The sequence below is a fragment of the Dasypus novemcinctus genome, chromosome 1 (genome assembly GCF_030445035.2).
Source record: "Dasypus novemcinctus isolate mDasNov1 chromosome 1, mDasNov1.1.hap2, whole genome shotgun sequence".
Classification (NCBI taxonomy): Eukaryota; Metazoa; Chordata; class Mammalia; order Cingulata; family Dasypodidae; genus Dasypus; species Dasypus novemcinctus.
Window position 1 is genome coordinate 154,706,867 of NC_080673.1, and position 26,576 is coordinate 154,733,442.

The following is a 26,576-nucleotide window of genomic DNA, read 5'->3' on the forward strand; positions in this document are numbered from 1 at the left end:
ATAAGTAAGAGTAGGAAACTTGCTCACCTTATCCACGAGTATGTCCCAGAATGTAGAATCTTTATGCCCACGCTTGCATAGCAGATGTAACTGCTCATCTGCAGGAATTTGAAAAGTGTGTTATAAAATGAAGCTTACTGTTTATATATTGGTACCTGCAATAAATGGATAAACGGGTGATTTACTGGAGTCCAAAGGGATCTCTTGTTATGGCTATTAGGACAGAGGCTTCTTTATGTTCACATTTCCCATTCTCATCTTTTTATATTGCACATGGCCTCCCAAAATAATGGCCATGCTTTCCAGTGACCCTTGCAGCTATATGTGACCAAGTTCTAGCCAATGAGATGTGAGTAGAAGTGAGGTAGGCCTCTTTCAGGCTGTGCCTACCCTTTACCACTTTCTTCCTATGTACAGTCAGCATGGCTGAAGCAGGAGTGGTCGTGGTAGATCATGACAGAATGGTGTGGTGTAGGATGTTTGAACAAATGGAAGAATCATGGTTGGGTTTCTGATGATGATGGTGGAAACACCATACTAGCCCTGAACCACCTACCTGGACTTTATGTGAGCAACAATAAATTCCTATCTTATTTAAGCCACTATAATTAATTTAGGTCTTTGTAATAGCAGCCAAACTGCATTCTAATTCATGTGGGAATCTTTTGTTGCATGTTCATCATAGGAGTTTGTGCTATGAGTCTTGCAGTTCTGGTCTGGTCAAAATTTTTATCATCTGTTGGGGAAGTGATCAATGCAATGAATTGTCTCCATGATTGTGCTTTTAAACATCACCGGATTCTGGGATATTTGGAAATAGTGAATGGAGATCTAACCTGTTTTGGTGGCCCTGCCTCACCTGGCCTGTTCCCCAGACTATGCCTCAGGGGACCATATAGTGACACTCTAAGATCTCCAACAAATGAATCCCAAATAGACCTGACATTGTTAGAGAGGTGATCTAGGTGTGCTTAGGAAATTCTCTTAGTGACCATGTGGCTACTGTTTTCCTTCTCTCCTCTATCCCTACAATAAAATCTGCCTGGCAGACCCCTGCGCCTAGACACTATCAAGACGTCCTCTCAGTTCTTGGTGCCAGTTTTCTGGGCTCCAGCAGACACCTCTGATGGGCTAGGGGGATGCCTCCTTTATCCACCGTGTGTCCACTAGGTTCAAAAGTTACAAGCAGGACTGCCTAATGGTCTCAAAAGCCCAGCAGAGGTTTTAGGAAATGCTATTTCATTTTGTTACACTATCTCTTCCTAGAATTCAAGAAGGAATCCATGGGGCAAGGACCAGGGTCCTGGAGCAGAGACAATGGGGGGAATATAAGACAGACACAGAACTGTGCTCAAAATCACCTGTCCCCTCCAGCTTTGACCTACTACCCTTGATCAAACTTGGGAATTTCAGTTTTCTTCCCAAAGCACAAATTCTTTCCTAGGAAGAGCCTGAGGCCTTCACATAAATATAGTCATAGTGGGCTAGTCCCTCCAGTTATCCAGACTCACTTGGACCTGTCTGAACCCTAGCGGGAGTCCAATTTATAATGCTGGAGCATTTTGGCCTGCTGTGTTCCAGGGACAGGAGTAAGAGCTTAGAAATACTAATCTCCTTTCGTTTTTTTAATTTAAAAAAAATCTGATGATGCTTATGACACCTACATGTTTTGGGAAATTTGCAATGTACAAAGAATAATAGATAATTAAAACCTCTCCCTCTCCCCCACCAAAATAGATTTAACCTATTTTAATACAACACTAAGTTGTTAGATTTCTAATAGTTTTTTGAGGAAATTTCTTTTTTTTTTTTAGTTTTTTTTTTTTAATTTTTAATTTTTAAACTTTTTATTTTTATTTATTTCTCTCCCCTTCCCCGCACCCCCCCCCCACCCCCGCCGGCTGTCTGTTCTCTGGGTCTATTTGCTGTGTGTTCTTTGTCTGCTTCTGTTGTTGTCAGCGGCACGGGAATCTGTGTTTCTTTTTGTTGTGTCATCTTGTTGTGTCAGTTCTCCATGTGTGCGGCGCAGTTCCTGGGCAGGCTACACTTTCTTTCGCGCTGGGCAGCTCTCCTTATGGGGCGCACTCCTTGCGCGTGGGGCTCCCCTACAGGGGGGACACCTCTGCGTGGCACGGCACTCCTTGCATGCATCAGCACTGCACATGGGCCAGCTCCACACGGGTCAAGGAGGCCCGGGGTTTGAACTGCAGACCTCCCATGTGGTAGATGGACGCCCTAACCACTGGGCCAAGTCCACTTCCCTGAGGAAATTTCTTGAAAAAAGTCCCAGATAAAGGACATTTTGGAATTAAAGAGATTTGAGTGGCCTAACATATTGGGTCCTCAGGGTCTCCTATGATTAAACTTTTGCTAGTTGATAAGACATCTACTTTTTTTTTTCTTTCCTACAATTCAGAACACCTGGAGAGACACTCACTCATCTACAGATATAGAGAATTAATATACTACTAGTTCTTAGAAACATAAATCTTCTCTTCTCCAGAGAAGCCCTTGTGCTCTACTCTTTTGCCAAGAGAGGTGCCATTTCCAGATGGTGTTAGGAAAAAGCCTTCCTAAAGAAGAATATTCCATTCCATTCCATGTAACAACAATCTATTGAGTACATGCTGTTTGCTGGACAGTGAAATTATAAAAATGAATGAGAATACAGTTTATTTTGTCATATGGATTAGATGACAGTTCAATACTACTATTTGGATATAGGACAAGTAGAATTTTCTAGGTTGGTCTTAGTATTTGATACTCCATTTACAGTATTGCCTCTGTGAGAAATATAAGTCCTAGATTTTCAACAACCGTTTCATAAATAAATTTCTTGCATTGCTGACTCAAACTCAAGGGCTGTATAGAAGAGGTTGGATAAATAATTAAATAAAACTGGTACTGAAATATTTGTCCTGGGGCTAGGCATGAAAATGACTATTGTCTCCTTTCTTTTTATGATCCTCAAACTCATTCTCAGGCATTAGGATAAAAAGCTTTCAAACACTACAGGGTTTACACAAATTATTAATGAAATGTTCAATTTGTATGCCTTTAAATTGATATCTTTCTCTATGGGTACCAGGATCACTAAAATACAACATTTTCCACTAATTTATTTTTCTTTGATATATCTAGAAATTTCACATCCAGAATTGATTTTCATCTTGAGTTTTACTCCTCAGCAAGCCTTTTATTGAAACCTTATGTGGCTTACACATTCCTCCATAAGGATATATCATCTTGATTTCACTTTCATCTTGCAGAATATTTTAATAGATTTAAATATATTTTAATGTTGTTCTCTCCATCATACTAAGGTATTGTCATTTTGAATCGTAAAAGAGAAAGACAGATGGAACATAGAGAAAAAAGCATCCACAAACTTCTTGTTCCCTTTGCCCACAGATGGCATGTTGCCAGTTTTGGAGTTCATTGAATTTATACCAAGCATCTGACTGGAAAGTGAAAGTCGTACTTACAGACTATGTAAACCATTGCTTTTAAACTGGGTTTGTCTTAGAAGCAATGATGTCATATGTTATTCCAGCTGGAAACCAGAGTCAGTAATCAGGCAAAGTAAATTCAAGGCTAACAATTTTATTTTGGTTCTTAGCATTTTGTGGGTCTACCAGGAAAGTTTCAAAGACAGACTGTGATGGTTAAGTTCCTGTGTAACTTGGCTAGGTTATGGTGTTCAGTTTGGCCAAGGAAGCACTGGCCTGATTGTTTCTGTGATGGTATTTCATGGATTTAAATCATCAGTAGGTTGATTATATCTATGGCTGATTACATCTACAATCAACAAAAGAGATTGCCTTTAGCAATAAGAGAAGTCTCATCTAATTAGTTGAAGGCCTTTTAAAGAGAATTGATGATTTTAGTAGTCATAAAGAAGAATTTCTGGCGGCGGACTTGGCCCAGTGGTTAGGGCGTCCGTCTACCACATGGGAGGTCCGGGTTCAAGCCCTGGGCCTCCTTGACCCGTGTGGAGCTGGCCCATGCGCAGCGCTGATGCGCGCAAGGAGTGCCCTGCCACACAGGGGTGTCCCCCGTGTAGGGGAGCCCCACACTCAAGGAGTGCGCCCCATAAGGAGAGCCGCCCAGCGCAAAAGAAAGTGCAGCCTGCCCAGGAATGGCGCCGCACATACGGAGAGCTGACACAACAAGATAATACAACAAAAAGAAACATAGATTCCCGTGCCGTTGACAACAACAGAAGGGGACAAAGAAGATGTAGCAAATAGACACAGAGAACAGACAACTGGGGTGGGGGGGAGGAGGAGAGAGAAATAAATAAATCTTTAAAAAAAAAAAAAAAAGAAGAATTTCCATCTCTACTTCAGCCAGCACACTTTTCCTGGGGAATTCACTGAAACCTTCATCAGAGTTACCAACTTGCAGCCTGCCCTATTGAATCAGACTTGCCCATCCCATGGTTGTGAGCCAATTCCTATAATAAATTTCTTAATGTTTACATACATATATATCCTGTCAGTCTGTTTCTCTGGAGAACCATCACTAATTCATAGGCTTAATGCACATTTAGACTCAAAGACATCTAGTTGGGTCTTCATTTTGGGATAAAGAAGAAGTGTACAGCCCTTCTGGCTTGCTTGTTTGCCTATCCTGACTGAATCTTTAGTTCTGTGCCATTTCCTCTGTTTGTGTCATGCTGACCATGCCAATAGTTACTGGGATTTTAAAAAAAAATTTTTTTTCGTTTTTAAGTGTCTGGGTTCCTGAGAATGAGGAGTTATCATGCTGATTTTTTCTTTTGTTTTAAATTTTAGTCAGCCTTGGAGAAACCAAGTCTGTGTAGGAATCCTATGTCTAGGCCAGCTGAGTACTAGAGGACATTACTGCTTCACTTCTGACTTAAGGATTCTGAGCATGGTAAGAGTTGTCTTAACATAAGACATTAGAGGTTGGGCATGGGTGAAGGTTTTCTTTCATTTTCTGTTTTTTCCACTTTCAAAAGGTGACATGGTGAATTATTGATTGAGGTATGGGACTCAAGTTATGTTCTGGAGTAGCCTGGGAATTTGGGCAAACCTGATTCACTTGCACACCTTGACTGCTATACCTCTGCAGTGGTGTCCTCCTGTTACTCTTATTCTTAACTTCAGAGTTAAGGGATTCGCAGCAGAAATGGAAGTGTGCGGAATGGAAGTTGGTCAGCTCATCTGTCTGTTTGCATGTGTTGGCATTTGAAGTGAAGAATGATTAAAATCTCTTAAAGAGAGACATTCTTTAAGAGTACTATATGTGGCACTCCCCATCACTTGCTTTACTCAGTTTTCCAGAGGAAGCAGTCCTACCTTATAACTTGCAGTGTAATGTTGCAGTGTCATTTTACAAAACATTATGGGAATATTCTAGGATAACTTAGGTCATTACAAAGCTGCACAGAAAAAAATCCACAGCTGGACAATTACGTAGTGGTTATACCATATGTTTTTAATAGGACTCTCCCCTAACCCAGTAAGCTGTAACACTAGTCTTAATTCTTTTTTTTTTTTTAAGAAATTAGAACTTTATTATAAATGTTTCCAGAATATAAACTGATTTTATATCAGGATTCTTTGATAACTTTTAAAACTATATGTAATCTAAACTTATTATAATATATCTCATTTTTCACTTTCCAACCTATAAAATAGTGCAAGTTAGATTTAACAAAGAAAAAAAAAATCAGTCTAAATTGCTTCATAGAGAAAGCCAAGAAACATAAAAATACCCCACCCAAACTAAAACAAACTCAATCAAGAAATAGATACTGCAAAGCCTATTAATCCTCCAATTTAAAATAAATGACCTCTGAAGGGAAAACAATTCTACTATCACAGCAATTTGATGAATAAAAGTAGAGTCACTCTCATTAAGGGAAATTATATGTAAGAAAAATGTAATAATACTTCTAGAGAATGAGGAAAAGTAATTTCCATGTTGGGGAGCAAGCATATGAAATACTTTCTGTTCACGTGGCCTTTGTTAGAGGTTGAAGTACCTGTTAATATTAGAAAAGTGATATGAACACAAACTTCATGAAATCAACTCCTTCAACTACTTTTTTCAATTCAACTTTGGGAGAACCAAATAAATAGCTTCAAAATCCGAGGATAGACTGGTCCCAAAGCATTTCCTCCTCTGTCCTTTCTTGGCCTTGTTCTTTTTTCTCTTTTCTACGCTTACGTTCCTCTTTCTTAGAGGCTACATCTCGGCTTTTTTTCTCTTTTCGATTCTTAATCTTTTCTGTACTGACACTGACTGTTTCCACCTCTTCTTTCTTTCTTTGGATGCTCTTGTGTTTGTCTAAATCTATTTCCTCATAACTTTTTTTCCTCTTATGCTTGGGCTGCTCCTCCTCTGGTTTTTCTCTGTCTTCTTCCTGGTGCCTTTTTCTCTTCTGATGTGTCTGTTTGTGACTGGCTTGATGGGAACTGGTACTATTTTCTAAGGAGAGGTGTTTGTAGACTCCAGATTCTACACTATATGAGCCACAGTTATATTCTTGCTGACTAACGTGCAGGGGTACTGGTTTTTCTGAGTAGTCCCTGGGGAGGTGACAGTAGCTCAGAGAGTCTGGTCTCAGTCTGCTGTCATGATCTGGTAGCCACTGAGGTAAATGGTTTTCCACTGCTTGTGAAATATTGTATGATCTTCGGTAAGTCTGGACAGTTTCAGATGGGAGTCTTTGCTCAAACATTCTATATCTGGGTCTAGAGTCAACCTCTTCTTTGTACCCATAGGTTTCTAAATAGTCCTCTCTCATCTTTCTGAAACAAGTCTTTGGCTCTAAGCCTCTGGCTTTCTGCACTTTGATATAATCTTCAAGTTCGTCTTGAAAAGAGTCATATGTTTTCTTTGAATGCTTCATTAGGTTGACAACAAGGGATTCTCCTTATCAGGCTGAGAACATGGTGGAGAAATCTGATCATATTCGCCCTTCATGTGCTTCAGATTTTTAGCATGAACTTTCCCCACACAGTGAGACTGGGCCACAACTGGGGAGCCAAAAATCATGATGCAGAGATTATAAAATCTATTTTTGTCCAGTATTCCACTCCCATTCACCTCAAATTGGGAAATCCTTTGTGATTCAAACCGTAGCTATTCCATATATTTTACAAAGGCATCTGTAAAAAGTTTCAATCTTTATTCATTTGATGTGGTATCTTCTCCGAGGCAGGGGCGGGCGTCTACAAACTACCGTCGCCCTCCCCGCCAACACCGCCGGCCGGGACACGAGCCGGGGTGGAGGTGGCGGAGAGGCAGAGACAACTGCTGCCGCCGCCGCCGCCGCCGCCGCCGAGCAGGCGGGGCGGGACCTAGTCTTAATTCTATCTCCTGATTTTACTTTCTTAAAAAAGTAGCAAATGAGATAAACAGAATTCAAAAAGCTGATTGTAGGGGGAAAGATGTGTTAGAAATTGGCAGAGAACTACCTTGCCACATGGAGCAATTTGTGTTAATTTCTTCACATGGGATTTTCAAAAAATCTTTATCATGGTTTTATATCAGAGTGCAAAATATTCCTTTTAGTCATTAATCCATGTAGTGATGGTGTAGTCTTTGGTCCTTTTTTTTTTTTTTTAAGTGAGTTGTTTGTTTTGTTTAGTGTTACTGGTTTGTTTAATATATTATTGTTTGAAGTTTGTTTTCCTTGCAACATTTTTGTATTCGTAATTTTAAAAATATAAATAAATGAAGAAATTTAATTGGAAAAATTTGGATTTCACAGTCCTGGATAGTGATAACTTTCACCAAAATATATAGAAGTTTTCTTCTATCTTGTTGAATACATGATACCCATATTTTCTCACTTTGTGTTCCTAACTTTAGTTTTCATAGAAAAGCATGAAATATAAAAACATAAATGTGGACACATAGAATAATTTTGGGAGTAGAAGGAAGATTACTATTGCGTGAAAATTTAAACATACATATATATTTTTTAGTTCATTTATTTTGGGGTAACTTTTGCGTTTGGGGTCTTGTGGCAATTTGAGGCTGGATGAACCCCAGAGGATCATGTTCTTAAAATTGATCCATTCTCACCAAAAAAATAAAACAGAGAAAACAGAAAAACAAATTTAAAAAATAAATTTGATCCATTCCTGTGGATGTGGAGCTATTGTAGGTACAGCCTTTTGATTAGGTTACTTTTGTAGGGCATGTCCCAGGGTAAGTCTTAATCCTCTTTCTGGATTCCTTTATAAACAGAATGAATACAGAGAGAGGAGAAAAAACCATTTCCTCTTTTACCCTTTAGTTTTTTGAGTGTGTTGTTTATCTTCTATATATTTATGAATTTTTTAGTTCTCTATCTGGTATTTAATTTCTAGTTGTGGTGAGAAGGTACAAAATATGGTTTCAAATTCTTTTTTCTTATTGGACTTGTTTTGTGACCTAACATATAGTCTATCTTGGAGAATAATCTGTGGGCACTTGAGAAGAATATGTACTCTGCTGCTGTTGGGTGAAATATTTTATGTATGTCTGTGAAGTCTAGTTGGTTTATAGTATTACTCAAGTTTTCTGTTTGCTTATTGATCTTCTGTCTAGATGTACTACCCACCATTGCAAGTGGTATATTAATGCCTCCTACTATTAATCTAGATCCATCCAGTTCTCCCTTCAAATATGTCAATATTTGCTTCCTATATTCATGTAGGGCTCTGCTTTTAAGTATATGTATGTGTGTGTGTATTTATGTCTTCTTGTTGAATTGACCTCTTTATCAATATATAGTGACCTTCTTTGTTCCTCATAACAGTTTTTGAATTACAGTCCATTTTATTTGGTGTTTGTAAAGCAACTCCTGTTCTCTTTTGATTACTATTTGCATGTTATATATATTTTTTATCCTTTCACTTTCAAAACATGTCTTTTGTGGAAAGCTTATAGTTGGATCATGTGGTGGTGTTTTTTTTTTTTCCTATCTTTTTTGGTATGCAGCTTTGCTGTGCAGGGACGTAGGCCTTTCTGCACAGGTCTGGGGTACCTTTTTCCTTTTTTTACCAGGAGGTCCTGGGGATTGAATCCAGATCCTACAAATGGTAAATGGGCGCTCAATTGCTTGAGCCACAGTCACTCACTGGATCATGTGTTTTTAATCATTCTACCAATTGCTGACTTTTGCCTGGAGAGTTTAATCCATTTATATTTAAAGTAACTACTGATATTAAGGACTTTCTTCTACCGTTTTGCTATTTGGTCTTTGTATGTCTTATACCTTTTTTATCCATCAATTCTTCTGTTAATGCCTACTTTCATATTTATTTGAATTTTTATAGTACACCATTTTCAGTCATTTCTCTTTGTTTTTTGTTTTTTTTCTTGTTGCTTTTTATGTACATTTTTCATATAGTTTCATTGTGGTTATTATGAGGCTTAAATTTCACATCCTGAATATAAAATAATTATGTTTGATTTGATACCAACTTAACTTCAATAGCATACATATACACTGTTCCTTTAATTCTGTATCTCTCCACCTTTTTCTTGTACTTGTTACAAATTATATCTTTATACATTGTATGTCAAAACCATAGGTGTATCATTACTTTTTATGACTTTGCAGTTTAGAACATATAAGAAGAAAAAAATGCAGTTACATAATAGAAATTCAATACATTAATACTGGCATTCATAATTTCCCATATGGTTACATTTACTAGAGGTTTTTTAAAATTTCTTTATACTGTTTCAATCCTCTGTCTAGTGTCCTTTCCTTTTAAACTGCAGAACTCCCTTTAGCATTTATCATAAGGCAGGTATAGTGGTAATGAATTCCCCCAGCTTTTGTTTATCTGTGAATATCTTAATATCTTTCTCATTTGTGAAAGGTAGTCTTTCCAGATATAAGAAAATTGGTTGGCAATTGTTTTCTTTCAGTACTTTAAATATTTTCCCTACTGCTTTCTTGCTTCTATGGTTTCTGATGAGAAACTGATGCTTAATCTTGTTGGGACTTCCTTGTACATAACATGTTACTTTTCTCTTGCAGTCTTCAGAACTTTCTCTTTTTATTTGACATTTAGACAGTTTGATTACTATGTGTCTGGGCATGGTTCTCTTCAAGTGTATCCTGTTTGGGGTTCGTTGGGTTTCTTAAATGCACATATTCATTTCTTTTGTTAAATTAGGAAGGTTTTTGCCATTATTTCTTTAAATATTCTTTCTGACCCTTTTTATTTTTCTTCTCCTTCTGGGACTCTCATAATTCATATATAGCTATGTTTGATGGTATCCCACAGGTATCTTAGGCTTTGTTTGCTTATTTTTTTGTTGTTACTTGTTTTTTCTTTCTGTTCCTCATACTGTATCATTCAGTTGTTTAATCTTTGAGCTTACTGATTTTTTCTTCTGCCAGTTCCAATCTGATGTTGAATTTTTCATTTCTGTTATTGTGGTCTTTAACTATGGTATTCAGTTTGGATTCTTTTAAAAATTACTCTTTATTGAGATTCTCATATTGTTCATTGTTCATTCATTGTTTTCTTGGTATCCTTAGTTCTTTCTCTGTGGTCTTCTTTATCTTCTTGAGCATATTGAGGATCATTTTTTAAGTCTTTGTCCAAAATCTTGTCTTCTTCATTGATGGCTTCTGGCTTTTTATATTGTTCCTTTGGGTGAGCCATAATTTTCTGTTTGTCTTATAATATTTTGTCGCATACCATACATTTAATATTTTAAAGTGTTAACTCTGGGGCTTAGTCCCTGATCTATCTGTTTATTAAGGCTGTATCTAGCCAAGAATATGACAGGTTTCCTTAAGTGCCAGGAGCATACAAAAACAAACCAATGCAGAAAACATCCTTCTCAGTTTTTGCAAATTGGCTCTGCATTGGCTGGTTCTCTCCTTCAGACTCTGGCATTCCTGTCTACAAGATCCATTCATTCCTTCCCTTAGCCTTCAAAGTTCAAGATCCATTCATTCCTTCCCTTAGCCTTAGCTGCCTTTCCTTAGTGTTTACCGTCATCTTACACTGAGCACCATGTCTTGTTATTGCCTAATTTATTTGTATCTTCCTGACTCTCTGTAGGTAGGGATTCCATATATCTTGTTCTCTGCTATTTTTATACCTGGCACATACTAGGTGGTAATTAAAATTTCCTTTCAACTTATATTGTGAGTTTTAATGCAATGTTAATAAAAATTTCTGAGAACAATTTTTTTAAAGAATTTGATTAAGTTATTCTAAAATAATTATCTGAAATGATAAACAGGAAAAAATAGCCAATAAAAGCCTGAAAAATAATGATAAGTAAGGCTTGTCTAATTAATCCATGTTGAATAATTACCAATAACGTGGTACTGCTGCAAGATAGTTCAGAATCAGATGCAGGAGTATTTTTAGTAATTTTTGTATTTGGTTAAGTATCATAAACCAGTAGAAAAAGAATAATAATAAATGGCCCAAGAACAATCAATGGGGGGAGTTATTGCTAGATTAAAAGTAAATATAAAATACAAAATCAGGAGAAACCACTAGATTATATTTATAACCATGTCATTTATATGGGAATAAGGAAAGTTTTTCAAACATAAAAGCCATGGAAATAATCACAAAGAGGGAAAGCCACCAGATATGATAGCAGTGTAATATAGCAGTTGAGTGAGTAAGGGCACTTTAGGTCAGATGGTTATAGACCTGAGTTCTGCTCCCCAACATTTACTGAATGATTTTGGGGGAAGTTAACTTCATTAAGCCTCAGTTTCCTTATCTATAAATTAGGGGAGATAATAGCAATATCAAATTTATTAAGTCTTGGAATACAAAAATTTATGTAACATAAATTTTCTAACTGCCAAGCACTTAGAAAACATGCAATAAATTTTATTCATTAATATTGTCTTTAGGCGGTGGACTTGGCCCAGTGGTTAGGTGTCCATCTACCACATGGGAGGTCCGCGGTTCAAACCCCGGGCCTCCTTGACCCGTGTGGAGCTGGTCCATGCGCAGTGCTGATGCGCTCAAGGAGTGCCGTGCCACGCAGGTGTATCCCCCGCATAGGAGAGCCCCACGCGCAAGGAGTGTGACCCATAAGGAGAGCCGCCCAGCACGAAAGAAAGTGCAGCCTGCCCAGGAATGGTGCCGCACACATGGAGAGCTGACACAACAAAATGACACAACAGAAAAAAGAGACACAGATTCCCGTGCCGCTGACAACAACAGAAGCGGACAAAGAAGATGCAGCAAATAGACACAGAGAACAGACAACTGGGGTGGGGGTTGGGGGGAAGGGGAGAGAAATAAATAAATAAAATAAAATCTTTAAAAAAAAACAAAAACAAAAAAACATTGTCTTTAAAAGTTTTATATAGGATATTAACAAATCAAAATCCCAATAAAAGGAATAAAATGCAAAAAGCATTTGCCATACGTATGAGACAATGATTGATATTATGATATATAATAAATTCATTATATGAATAAGAAAAGCATAGTAGTTCACAGAAATGGGAAAAATGTGGCCAGCCAATTGACAGATTAAGAAATAACTGTGTCTAATAAGGGAGCAAATATGGCTCAAACAGTTGAATGCCTGCCTATTACATGGGAGGTCCCAGGTTCGGTTCCCATTGCCTCCTGAAGAAACAAAAGCAAGCGAAACAAATGAAAAAACCAACTTAGGGAAGCTAATGTGGCTCAGTGGTTAAGTGCCAGCTTTCCACATATGAGGCCCTGGCTTCATTCCCCAGACCCCAGTACCTCAAAAAAAACCACAAAAAGCAAAACAAACCCAAACAAACAAACAAAAATACTGTCTCATAAGCATATGAACAAATATTTACCTTTCCTAGTAATAAAACATGTAAACAAAATTACACTGAGATGTGGTTTATCACTTCAAATTAAGTTTTAACAAATGATAATTTAGTATTGCATAATGTTCAATGGCATCATCAGCCAGAAATTATCATAGGGAGAATTAATGCTGTCAAAGCAAATTGGCAATATATAAGAAGATCCTTGGAAAAGTGAATACTTTACCTGGTAATTTCACTTCCAGTAATTAATCTTAAGTATATAATCGGATATGCTGATGTGATTTGTGTTAAGGATGCTCATTACAATCTTATGTAGAATAATGAAAAATTAGGAGTAACATGTTTCATAAAATAACAATGATGGAATGCAGTAGGTAGTCATTAAAAATCAAGTTACTCAATAATATTGTTAATGAAGTGAGGAAATGTTAATCATGTATGTTAAGTGGAAAAGTTTATTCATATAAATGTGAAAAACTAAACTGCATATATAGTATAAATCCAACTCTATAATAAAAAAAAAATAAAGTAGATGGAGACTAAGCACATAGAAGAAATGAAGTGTGTGACAGATTTGGACTCATTTGTGGTTTCCTTACTCATGGCTCTTCTGCTTCTTCTATGTGAACCTATAGTTAGTACTATACTTGATAGGTTTATGTCCAGGTGACTTAAATCTTTGGTCCATCCTTGTATCATTTGGGCCCTGAATTTCACAGAATTGCAGCACCTCTTCTCCAGTTTTGTACTCACCCAGTGTTAAAACTAACAAGGTGATGGTGATGGACAATGGGGGGAACATAAATTCTAAGGTAAGGTCCACTGCCAGAGTACCAAACTCCTGAGCTGTCTGCCCTGCCTATAGTGTCTGGATGTTTCTAGAGCCTTCAGGAGCCCTGCTATTTAATGTGGCAGTCAGTGAGATCCTCCTGAAACATGCATAAGCCTAACCTCTGGAATGACCTCCTGACTCACTTGGAAATCTCTTAGCCACAAAAACTCATTTGCATTTACCATTTCCTCCTTATGGTCCAGGTTTTTTCCCAGGTGCATTGCTTGTTGGTGCTTGGTAATAATCCCTTCTTGCCAGGAAGTCTCATCCTTGGGAGTCATGTACCATGCCTGGGAGAAGGTAGTGCATTTATGTGCTGAGTTTTGCTTAGAAAGAGGTACATTTGAGCAACAAGGAGGCCTGCAGGAGATAGGCAACATGTAACACTAGGCTAAGTTTCAATTTCAAAAGAAAAGATTCATAAGTACAATCATGAATTCCAAGGGCTCGGTGCAATGGTGCATCCTACTTCACTAGGCACCAACCTTAGAGAGTTCTGATAGTGCATACCACACTGTGGGATCTTTTACTGTGGTAGATGGCATATAAGGTGGGTGTATGTTTGAGAAGAAAGGGCAGAGGCTTGGGAAGGAAGGATTAAATTTCTGCAGATTATCCAGAATGAAAATATACCAGTCTAAGTAACCAATTAACTATACCAGTTCCTTGAGAATTACAGCAAACAAAACTTCTCTGTTCACCAGCTAAAGCAATCTTACTATCTATTCTTGATGTAATTTTCCTTCTCTTAACTTCAACATTAATGGTATGTGAAAATGGCAGAATCCAGACTAAGTAGTAAATCACATATGGATAAATCTCTTTTTATACCAAAGAAATACAAAAAGAGTTGGAGAAAATGACTGCCTGAGCCATATTTCTAGGTTCAAGAATAAAGTGATTTATATATATATATATATTATTATATATACATATATGTATATATTTCCCCCCAGAAAGCCAACAGAACCAAATATACACACACATATACATACATGTACATATATATGTATGTATATGTGTGTGTGTATATATATATACACATATATATATATGTCTTTTCCCCCCAGAAAGCCATCAGAACCACATGTTTGTCCGTCATCTCTGAGTGCTTGCTGTTGCCTGTTGTGCTTATTAGCTTCATTCTTCTTGTCTCAGGGCTCTCCTGGTCATGTGCCATATGGACTCCACATCTGGTGACCAGTCCATGTTCTTTTAGGGGGAAAAAACAAAACTTCTTCCAAGGAGCTACATAAATACATTTCTGCAGAAACTGCTACTGGCCATGTCTGCAAATATCTGGGTCCCAAATTAAATACATAAAGCTGAAATTATATTGCTTTTCAAAGATAACAGTAACTAGATAAGACACCATACAAATTTGGGTTTTAAACTTTTTGGCACCAGGTCTTTTTTCTTCCAGCATATTACTTGTGATGATATCCCTTTGATGTTTGACATATCTCTGAAATCATGATCAAATATGGTAACCAGAACTTGTACTGACACTGTGCTGGGCAAGTCATTCAGAATCAATATTATAGGGAAAAAAAACATTATTTGGATTAGCTTTTCCACTTTTAATGTATTTGTGCTGAAGTTCAAAGTCTTTTTTTGCTCTGGATTGTCACTCAAGTAGATATCATGGTAGCTTATTAAACCAAATAAAAACTTCAAATAAAAAAGTAAGTTCAAGATATTATTAGCAAATGCTTCTTTATCCCTTTACAGTTTTTAGATTGATCCTCGAGAGATATCTGCTGTTCTTTGGATAAAAACAACAATTAAGCTTTCTGGCAACCACTCATTGGTATACTTTTCAGCCATTTAAAAATAATTTCTCCCAAAGCTTCAAGAAGAATGTTGGAGTGCATACATCCTATCCAGGCTAAATAGTGTGTTGGTGACACAACCAGGATTCTATGTTTCAACACTGAGGTTTCTATTCTCTTAACTCATTGAGTTATTGTTGCTTCTCTCATGGTTTTAGAACATGAATAAAATTTGTACTGTTTTCCTGTGCTTAAAGAAAGAGGAAAAATGGAAAAAGACATAATCCAGATTGTATAGGAACAGATTTCTGAAGTGTTAACTGATGCCGTGAAAAGCTGTTTTAGTAATAAGCCTAATGGGAAAAAAATGTGGTTGGGAAACTCAGTGATACTGAAATTTGACTCTTTCAAAGTAACGTCAGGTACACCAGGAACAAAGGGACACAGTTAACAGAATCAGTCCCATGTGTTGCTAAACATAATTTTTTTGCTTGTTGTTCCTCTGCTACCTCTTCTTATAGCCTCCCAGAGTGCTTGATGGTGTTTGAGGATTGGAAATACCACCAGCAGTAGTAGAATTTCTGGGTTTTCCCTTTTCCTTAGCTCCTAATCACTGTCTGCTGGTAATATTAATCTTGTTCTGGTTTCCTCAAATTTGTCTCTTGGCAATGCCATTTTAATTTTAACCTAATTTTCTTTTCTAGTACAAAAGTCTTGATGTGAAGTTCATATGAGCCAAAGTAAAAAAGTAAGCAAGCAACCAATACAATAATATTCTAATTACTTCATCTAAAATCTGGACACTTTCCGTTAGGTGGGAATTTACATGAAAGATCACCACCAGAGAGGGGGTTGGAGATGTGGAGGCATAAGCATTTCTCTCTGTGGCAATGTTGTCAAGAACACATAGTCACTAGCAAGGTCTTTTTAATTCACAGCAGTTAGACTGAATTTTACAATTTTTGTTATCAGGCAAGATTTTGATGAAATTGTAAGAAAGCGTGGGGACACGTGTCTTCGAGAGACAGAGCCTCCTGTCAATGAGAGTCAAGGCGCCTGATTTTCAGTCTTTTAATCCTTTGCTCCATAGTTTTGTAATCACTGAAATGTGGATATTAACTTCTTTTCTCCTGTCCTTGCAGAGATTCTGTAATGACGGACACCTCCCTGTCAAGTTGCCAAGGACAGTTACATGAGGCTTCTGAACTCTGTTTTCCTCATTTGTGTAACTGGGCTTTGGGGTGATTCTGGGCATTAGAGATAATGTGTTTACAGCACTAGGCAGGTCATGGATACTCAAAGCACTGGTTTGGCCATCGCAGTTACTGTTGTTCTTCCTACTACTCTGCTGCTATTACTAGTACTGCCCTCACCTCCTTATTTGCCAGCACTTTATATTAGCACTTTTCTTTCTATGGCTAAAATAAACATCATGACACAAATGGTTCATTTCTACCACTTCCTGCACAAGAATTTGGTCTTGCTTTTTTAAAACAAAAGAGAAGAGAGCATTCTGGACACCCCTGCCTATATTTTAAATTAGGACTTCAATTTTTTTTTTTTTAATTCCAGTAAGAGGTATTTTATTTTCTTAGAGGGGTTCCCATCCCTTGGATGACCAATGGTGGACTCAGTCAGGACTGGATAGCATCTCTGGGGCTCTTGTGATGTATGTGAAACCTTTCAATGACCTCTGAATCATCAAAAACGAATTATTGTTAGTAAGGTATTATTATTAAGTGCTTTACTGTATCTAATGCTTTAAAATTGTGTGTGCATTTATATGGTCTTTGAATAGTTCAATACCTGGTCACATTTCATATATGAAGATTCCTTGCATTTCTATAAATTGCTAGAATACATTAGCACATAGGCACTCAGAAGAGAACATGGTTACTATTTCAGTAAATAATTTAGAGCTTACTATGTGTCTGGTAATCATTGTTCCACCTGCTAGGGATAGAGCAGTCGATATTACGAAGTCTTTGCCCTCAAATAAAGTACATTCTAGTTATTTAAAAAAGACAGTAGACAAACAAATATATAAAGTGTGTCAGCTGATAATAAGCTTGTATGATAAGCTGATTGATTTTGTCATCTATCATGTCTGTTCCATTGGCCAGTGCCCTGACTCTACTGAATCTTAAGTAAATTGAGTATCACTATTGGTGATAAGTGCTCTGATGGAAAATAAAGCTGAATCATGGAGGTAATATGTAGGAGGGAATGGGGGATCTGTCATATACAGTGTGGTCAGGGTTGTATATCTCTGACATCTGAATGAATAGAGGGAGTGAGCCTTAAAGCCAGCTGGGAAGAGAATGTTCTAGACAGAGGAAGCAGGAAAGCAAACTCCCTGAGGCAGGTGGGTGGTGATTAATCTTGGAGGCCACTGCTGCTGTGTATGTACGTGGTCGTATGGGTGAGTGTTGGGTAGTGGTAGGAGATGCGCTTGGAGTTGTGTGGTGAGGGGAGATGTCTGGGCGGATTTTTTTTTTTAAGATTTTATTTTATTTATTTCTGTCCTTCCCTCCACCCCCCATTGTCTTCTCTCTGTGGCCATTTGCTGTGTGTTCTGTGTCCATTTGCATTCTTGTCATGAGGCACCAGGAAACTGTCACTTTTTTTGTTGCATCATCTTGCTGCCTCACCTCTCCATGTGTGTGGTGCCACTCCTGGGTAGGCTGCGCTTTTTTCTCGTGGAGCAGCTGTCCTTGTGGGGTGCACTCCTTGTGCATGGGGCACCCCTATGCATGGGACACACCTGCGTGGCACAGCACTCCTTCACGCAGCAGTACTGCGTATGGGTCAGGAGGCCCTGGGTACCGAACCCTAGGCCTCCTATATGGTAGGCGGACGCTCTATCAGTTGAGCCACAACTGCTTCCCACTGGGCAGATTTTGAGGCTCTGATTAGTAAGAGTAGTAGCAGTAGTGGTAGTAACCATTATTATTATCATTTAGTGTGTTGATCTTAATATGTCTTAATATTAAACATTGAAAATGTAGAAGAAAACATATGGCATTATTAGATAAATGGGAAATTCGAAGAACTCTTTGAAGTAAATTTCTGCCAGTACTTTTTTTAAGCTGTTATTTGCTCCTTTGCTTAAGTCTTGAATTTACTTTTCTCTTGAATCAGTGTGACAGTTTTTGCATATGAACACGTAACAATTTTAACAAAAGAGCTTTTTTAAAGGGCATGACTCAAAGTAGGTAGACCTGGGAGGTCACACTGGTTTTAATTACAGCCACCTCTTTATAACAGAAGTCAGGTTCCTGAAGAGAAATGAAGTACAGTATTAAGTCAGGGCATTTTTTCTTGCTGTATTCCAAAGAAGGTTTGAGGGGTTTTGTTTTGGTACTATGCATCTCCAGGAGTGTTTTTTTCTTCTGTATACCTACAATGATATAGCATAAAAAGATAGTGATCTTGAATTCCATCTTAACTCATCATCTCTTTATATTTATGCTAGAGAAGGTCATGTTTAATGTCTTAAATGCAATTAGGTTGTCTTTAGGCATTAAATTTTGTAAAAAAGTACTAGTTGCACTAAGCCTACTAAATAGCTTTAATCATCATTGATGAAACACATTTATGTACCACATATGTTTACACACACTTCATTTATCATTATTACGAAAGTGTTTCAGTATTTTAACAACAGGAACCACCATCCTGATACATACAGGCTGAATACTTTCCTTGGCTGACTCTCCACCCTTGTCTAGTTAACTGTTTTTTTCTCATGTGTTGAATGTTAAAAAAAAACAAATTGTATTTGTTAACAAGATAGAAAAAGAAGAATGGTTAGTTTTTAAAAATTAGTGATGTAATCATTGTGAATGAGTTAGGGTTCACTTGTGAAGCAGAATTTCAATGGTTCAGTTGGTTTCATTTTAAAACTGTCATCATTTCAAGAGAACAAATGATCTCTTGTAGCAGTTTTATAGAAATAAGTACTTTAAAATTCCGTTTCTAACATGAAGAGTGCCTTAATGCCTATTAGTCATTTCTCCATAATTCTTCATCTCCTCTGCCTCTACATACACACACACACACACACACACACACATGCTCTCTCCCTCCTTGAAACTTTATTGTGCTGTCCTCTGTTCATGTGCAACTAGCTTTTTGTTTTCTTTTGATTTGGGTTCTCTCTTCAGCCTGCCCGGAACTGGGTTGTTGGTTTGGAAAGTGATATAGGCAAATATTTGCTGACAAGGTAACTGCTTTCATCGAGGTCGCATAGCTTGGGCACACTCAGGGTTACACCAACATCAGTGCATTTTGTACTGTTTCAATTCCTGCAAGTCCTGGTCTCAAACTATGGTATATGATTAACTTTACCAACTTTGGGGAGGGAAAGGAACATTTGGTTTTGAGGAAAGGAGAATTTTTTCCAATAGCAAATTCTATTAAGTTCAGGGGTTGTTTTTTTTGCCCCAACAGAAGGAGTAGAGATGTCATGACTGAGTCATTTAAACTTCAACTGAAGGAAATTTGGCTTGGGGGCTACCACACATCCAATATTATAAGTTGACCTAGGAAGGAAAGGGAAAGGGAAGGTGATGAAGTAAAACTTTAAAATTCAAACTCCTTATGTGGTGGTTATTTTCATGTGTCAGTTGGCTAGGTTATGGTGGCCAGTTGTCTGGTCAAGCAGCACTGGCCTGAGACTGGATATTTCATGGATTTAAATTCTCAGTCAGTTGATCGCATCTGTAGCTGATTACATCTACAACTAGGGAGACTGCCTTTAGCAATGAGAAAAGTCTTTTCATCCAATCAATTGAAGGCCTTTTAAGGAGAACTGATGATTTCAGCAGTCAGAAAGAAGAATTTCTACCTCTATTCCAGAAATCTAGTGAATTCTCCTGGGGAATTCATTGTAACCTTCATCGAAGTTCCTAATTTGTGGCCTGCCCTATAGAATTTGACCTTAACCTTCCCCACAATCTCATGAGCCAATTCCTATTTAAAAATCTCATAATATTTAATATATATTATGTCTCCTGTCGGTATAGTTTATCGCAAAATCTGACTAATACACCTTAGTTGGCGTTTTAGGACTTTCAGAATATGATCTAAATCAGCGGATCTCAAACTTTTTGGCCATAGGACCCCATTACATTCTCGAATATTTTTGTGGCTCCCAAAGAGCTTTTATTTATATCAATAATGTCTATTGATTTTTACCATCTATTATTATTTACCATGTTAGAAATCAAAACTGAGAAATTTTAAAAGAATTAATGTAAAAATATTAAATTCATGTATATTAACATTAAATAATACATTTTTCATGACAAACTATAGTTTTCAAAACAACTTTTAGTGAGAAGGGTTACATTTTTTACCTTTTGCATGTCTTTTTAATATCTGACTTAATAGAAGACATCTGGATTCTCCTATTTGCTTCTGCATTCAATCTGTTGTCATATCACACATCATGTAACTTCTGGAAAAGTTCACTGTATTCTCATGAGAGATGAGAGTGAAAAAGGCAAATAATGTCTTAGTATTATTATGAAAATAGTTTTGAACTTGTGGATCCTCTGAAAGGGTCCCCCAGAGGTCCCCTGACCACACTTTGAGAACTGTTGGCCTAAATGTACCTTTTTAAGCATGCTTTTGTGTCAACCCTATGCAGGCTTTAATATCAACACTTCAGCCTATTCTTCCTCCTACCCCCACCCACCCATTCTCCTAGGTACTAAGAGTTTAGAGCCTAGAATGTTAAGTATTAGAGTCAAGTAGAGTCTATACAGTATAGGTATCCATCATGCGAAGGTTCTTTAACTCAAGATATCATGGACATAAAAGAGTTAAATGAGAACAAATAAACTCATTTTCTGAAATTAGAACTATAATTGAAGTTTTCTTATCCTTAGAGATGAGAACCAGAAAATGATTGGTTAATTGAAAGAATAGTTCAAAGGAGAAAATCATAAAAAAAGACACACTTATTAAACATTTTTAAACTTATATTAAATATATTCATTCACTAATTTTTTTGATGTAACGCCAGGCCTTTTTTTTGAGTAAAGCTTTGCTGATGGGAGTTCCCTATCCACTTCCTTACATAAACCACACTCAAAACATATCATCTACTACATCCAATTTTGTATTCTTTAAAATGGATTAGGAATGTAAATTCATGTGGCTCAAGTGATTGAGCTCCTGCCTACCACATGGGAGGGCATGGTTCGGTTCCTTGTGCCTCCTAAAGAAGACAGCGAGCTGGCACGACCAGCAGGCATGGCAAGCTGACACAGCAAGATGATGCAACACAAGAAGAAACACATGATGAGAGACACAACAAAGCAGGTCACAGAGGTTCCCAGTGCCCCCTAGAGAAGATGGGCAAGACAGGGAGCAGGTATGACAGGCAGGTGTGGCAAGCTGATGCAACAAGATGATGTAACAAGAGACACAGGAGGAAGAACATAATGACAGACACAATAAAGCAGGGGGAGGTGGCTCAAGAAATTAGTCACCTCCCTCCCACATTGGAGGTCCCGAGTTCAGGTCCTAGTGCCTCCTAAAGAAACAAAGAAGAGAAACAGACACAGCAAGTGCAAACAACAAGTGGGTGGGGAGAAATAAATAAATCTTAAAAAAAAAAAGAATAAAGTCATTTGCAAAACAATATAAGGGTTCTAGGAACCCTGGTCTGTTACCTTTCTGTGGTGTACCTTCTTGAAGCTAGAGAATATGTTTTATGTTTTATCATCTTTGTGAACCTAGAGTTAAATGCAGTGTATGGCAATAGTAGATAATCTCTGAAAACTTATTGGTTGAATATATGATGAGGGTGTGCAAGATCAGTGAATGAACCAGTCTTTATAATGGAATTATGGTCTGACCACACTATTGGTATGATAGGAACAGTAAACAGAAGAAATGATCATTTGTATTAAGCCTCCACTGGGACTTCAGAAATAATCATCACATTTTTCCACCTCATTTCCAGTTACTGAAGGGTACACTGGGCATAGATATTAACCAAAAGCCTGACCATTTCCCAAAGAGGAAGCCTTGTTGACAGACACCCCCTCACTTGGATTATCTTTATATTTACTATTGCCAAGCACATGGGAGGGTGCATTAAGCACTAAGCTTTTGGACTGTTGATATTATGTTAGTATCTGGATAGTCTTTGACCTTGGAGAGAGAGAGAGTAGGAAGTAAATATATATTGGAGTGTGTTCCCTGTTGTGCACCTTCCATAGGATGACCAATTTATCCCTGTTCACATCAGGCTTTCCCCATTTTGGCACTGAAAGACTTGAGTCCTGGAAACTTCCTCAGTTTTGGGGAAACTGAGAAGGTTGGTCACCCTAACCCTAACCCTAATCTGTGCAGAGGAGAAGGAATTCAAATTTGGGTTTATTAGGAATGCAAATGTCATGTACAGTCCTGTGGCCAATTTGAATTGCCTCAACAGAACACATATTTGTTAACCTCTTTCTAAGAGTCCCTTAGTTGCCTAAGGCAGGCAGGCACACTTTGAAAGGGCCAAGCTTCTTGGGGTCAGGTCTATTCCAGTGGAATAATTTTGCAAAAAGTCCAAGAGGAACATTGCCAATTTAAGTCATCATTTACATGAAGCACACTTTTGATTGGATATTTTAAGTTTTAAAGATTTTTCCAGTTTTTTCTATGCCTAACTCTGAAGGCACTTTCTATGCTAGCTGTTTCTTTGGAATCGTGTCAGGTGAATGTAGTTTCGCTTGGAAAGTGAGATGGCCTCTGTAGCTCTGGAAGCCATGGAACAGAGTAGAACACAGGAATTGGGGGTTAGGAGCCACAAATCCAGCTGTGGGACCTTATTGAACTTCACTGAGGCACTAGATCCTTTTCTTATAAAATGGAGACAATTATAATAGCAATGTCACAGGATTGTTGTGAATAGTAAAAGAAGTGATTTATAGGAAATTGTATGGCATGTACCAGATTATTCAATAAATATTTGTAGAGTCTGCTGATGTATCTGCAGTATCCAGTTGTCACATCATTGAAAAGAAATTAGTTTACTGTTTTCAATGTCAGGTCCTTCATTTCAAACACAGCATATGTAAAAACTGTTGCTTTCCTGATGTAATTACTAAAATTTTTTTATATTGACTTTTTAAAATATTCAGCCACATTTTTGTTGGTCCATGACTTTGCATCCAGTTTTTCCATTGTTTGATCTTTTCTGCACATAAATGATGATTGGTTTCATCAATACAGCAATTTGAAAAATGTGAACACATATTTTTCTTCCTCCTTCCTCCTTTGCTAGGCACCGTGCTAGGCACTTGGCATACGTAGCTGTTTTAGTTCCCTAGCTGCCAAAGCAAATACCATGCAATGGGTTGGTTTAAGCAACGGGAATTTATTGGCTCATGGTTTTGAGGCTAGGAGACATTCAAAATCAGGGTGTCATCGAGGCAATGTTTTTCTCCCCAAAGTCTATGGTATTGTGGGACTGGCTGCCTGATCCTTGGTTCCTGGCTTTTCTGTCACATGACAGTACACATGGCAGCCTCTTCTGACATTTTCTTCTCTGGATTTCACTGGCATTCAGTTTCTGGCTGTTCTCTCTGGCTTCTTCCCTCTCTGACCTTCCTTAAAAGGCCTTCAGTAATAGAAATAAGACCCATCCTGATTGAGGTGGACCACACCTTAACTAAAGTAACCTCATCAGAAGGTCTTATTTACAAGAGTTCACACCCATAGGAATAGATTAAGTTTAAGAACATGTTTTTCCGGTTTACATAGCTCCAAACAAACACAATCGGTTAACAGTCTTGGTTTCTACCTTTTTGGAACTTAAAAACGTTTATGCTCTTTATTTTATGTATTAGAAGTTTCTGGATATTTTTACCGCACCTCATAAACCTTAAGGGGTGCACAGAGCAGACTAAGAACTAATGATTGAAAATTATAGAAAAGCAAATGATGTGGAAAGTGCAAGAATTATGGAATTTCAGAACCTGGATTAATATACTTTGCACCACTTTTTAGTTGTGTGATTCTGGAAAAGTTACTTTAACCTCACTGAAGCTGTTTCTAAATTTGAATAAAAGGGAATTATTGTACCTATATGATACAGTAATTCCCTTTTTTCAAATTTATATTGCTTGAGGGAGATATAAGATAATGTACATAGCATCACTTTATTTGTAAACAAATCTAGCATTTACCATATACCATGCACTATTCTAAGTACTTTTCATAGACCAACTCATTTAATCCTCACAACAGCCATGTTGCATACAGATGAGGAAATGGAGGTAATGAAAGACCAAATACCTTGTGCAAGGATACACAGCAAGTAAGTGCTGGAGCAGTTTTCCATGTAGTCAGGTTCCAGAATCTATGCTCTTAATCACTGTGCTATGTTGATCTTCAGAATGCCCCATATTTTCTAACAATTACAGACATCTGGAGAGGTTGTGTGTTACCTCCAAAGGTAGTGAATACCTATCACCTAAGCTAATTGTGGTTATATAAGTCTTGTAGAGAGGACTTCAGGTTATTATAGAGGGAGGTTAGAATTCTAGTGTAGCAGTTATTTTCTTTCTGCGCCTTAAAAGTATTCTACTGCCTTCTGGCCTTCATTGCTGCTATTGGAAGTCAGCTGCTACTGTAACTCCTTTGGAGGTAATTTTTTTTACTGGTTTCTTTTAAGAGTGTCTCTTTATCTTTGTGTCTGCAATTTCAGTGTGCTATGTCTAGATGTGGATTTCTTATTATGTATCCTGCTTGGAAATTATTGAGTTCTTTGAATCTGAAGATTAGCATCTTTTATTAGTTCTGGAAATTTTTCAATCTTGATCTCATCCCAGGCTTACTTCTGCCCCATTCTCCGCCTCTTTCTTCCCTTCTTTTGGCATTCTGATAAAGATTTGTTTCAATTTCCCATTCCTCTTTTTATGCCTGTTAACCTCTCTCATGTATTATCTAATTTCCTTCCTCCTCAGGTTGCATTATAGCAATTTCTTTAGACCTATCTTACATTTTTCAAATTCTTTCTTCACCGATGTCTGATATACTGTTTAACTCTGCCCATTGCATTTTAAATTTTGGTTAGTATAGTTTATATATCTAAGAGGTATAGTTAGTTCTTTTTCAAATAGGCTAGGTACTTTTTATAGTTTTCTTTCTTCTTAAAAACTGAAAAACTTTTATTTCCTGTACATGGTAAGCATAATTATTTTATTTGATATTTCCAATATATGAAGTCTTTACAGGGTCTTACTCATGAATTCTAATTTCCTGTGTTCTTGGTTGTTTTTGTTTTGTTTTGTTTTGCTTGCTGTTTCTAACCAATGTCTTAAATAATTATTATTTGTGGGACACTTTTGATGTTTTCCTCCAGAGAATATTAGATTTGCTTCTGCTAGGTACCTTGGAGCACTAGCCTCTGTAACCACTTTAAGTTAAAAATCACTTATTGAAGACTTTTGTACCACCCAGATGATATGAATTTGGACTGCCAATCTGTGTAATGGTCAGCCTTTACTGCACATCGTTACTCCCAATTTTTTGTCAGTCAACCCTAGATCAAAACCCACTGATGATAAATTTCTTCCATTGCTAGAGTCACAATAGTTCTATAGTAGAAAACCACTAAGCCACTCTAATTCATATTTTATTCCTCCATCCTGTGGACCTTGGGATGGTGATGTTCACTCCACCTCTAAATCGAGAGGTGGCTTAGATCTGACATGGCTGATGGATGCGATTCTCCTGCTTGCAGTTGTAGGCACTCTTGGTTCCCTGGTATGGTGGTTGACCGTCTTCACCTCCCTGTTAGCTGACCTGGGTAAGTCCAACGATCAGGAGAGTAGGATTTTCAACTCTGATGAGAAAGAAGAAATTGTATCATTGATGTGGAGAAAGTGGCCACAGTAGTTGTTGTGGGCAGGGAGAGGGAAGAAGAGATGTGATGTGGGGGCATTTTCTGAACTTGGAGTTGTCCTAAGTGATATTTCAGTGTCCGATGCTGGGCATTATATATATATCCTGCTATAATCCACTGAATGGATTGGGGAAGAATATAAACTACAATGTAAAAATCCATGTGGTGCAGCAGTGCTCCAAAATGTATTCACCGAATGCAATAATTGTGCCACAATAATGAAAGAGGCTGTTGATATGGGAGGATTGGGAGTGGGGGGTGGGATATATGGGA

At 37.6% G+C, this 26,576-nt stretch overlaps 2 protein-coding genes across 3 annotated transcripts in view; one reads left to right on the forward strand and one right to left on the reverse strand.

Annotated features, from left to right (window-relative positions):
* SCFD2 (sec1 family domain containing 2) overlaps positions 1-26,576 on the forward strand; it is a 502,615-nt gene that overhangs the window by 133,792 nt on the left and 342,247 nt on the right. The window lies entirely within an intron of this gene.
* On the reverse strand, positions 5,599-7,212 carry LOC131278718 (lysine-rich coiled-coil protein 1-like). The gene has a single exon (XM_058298689.2). It carries the CDS (start codon positions 6,881-6,883, stop codon positions 6,113-6,115), a length of 771 nt encoding a protein of 256 aa, XP_058154672.1. The 5' UTR covers positions 6,884-7,212; the 3' UTR covers positions 5,599-6,112.

Bases quoted from the DNA above. Each gene is read 5' to 3' on its own strand.
- LOC131278718 (XM_058298689.2), bottom strand. From the start codon at position 6,883: ATGAAGCATTCAAAGAAAACATATGACTCTTTTCAAGACGAACTTGAA.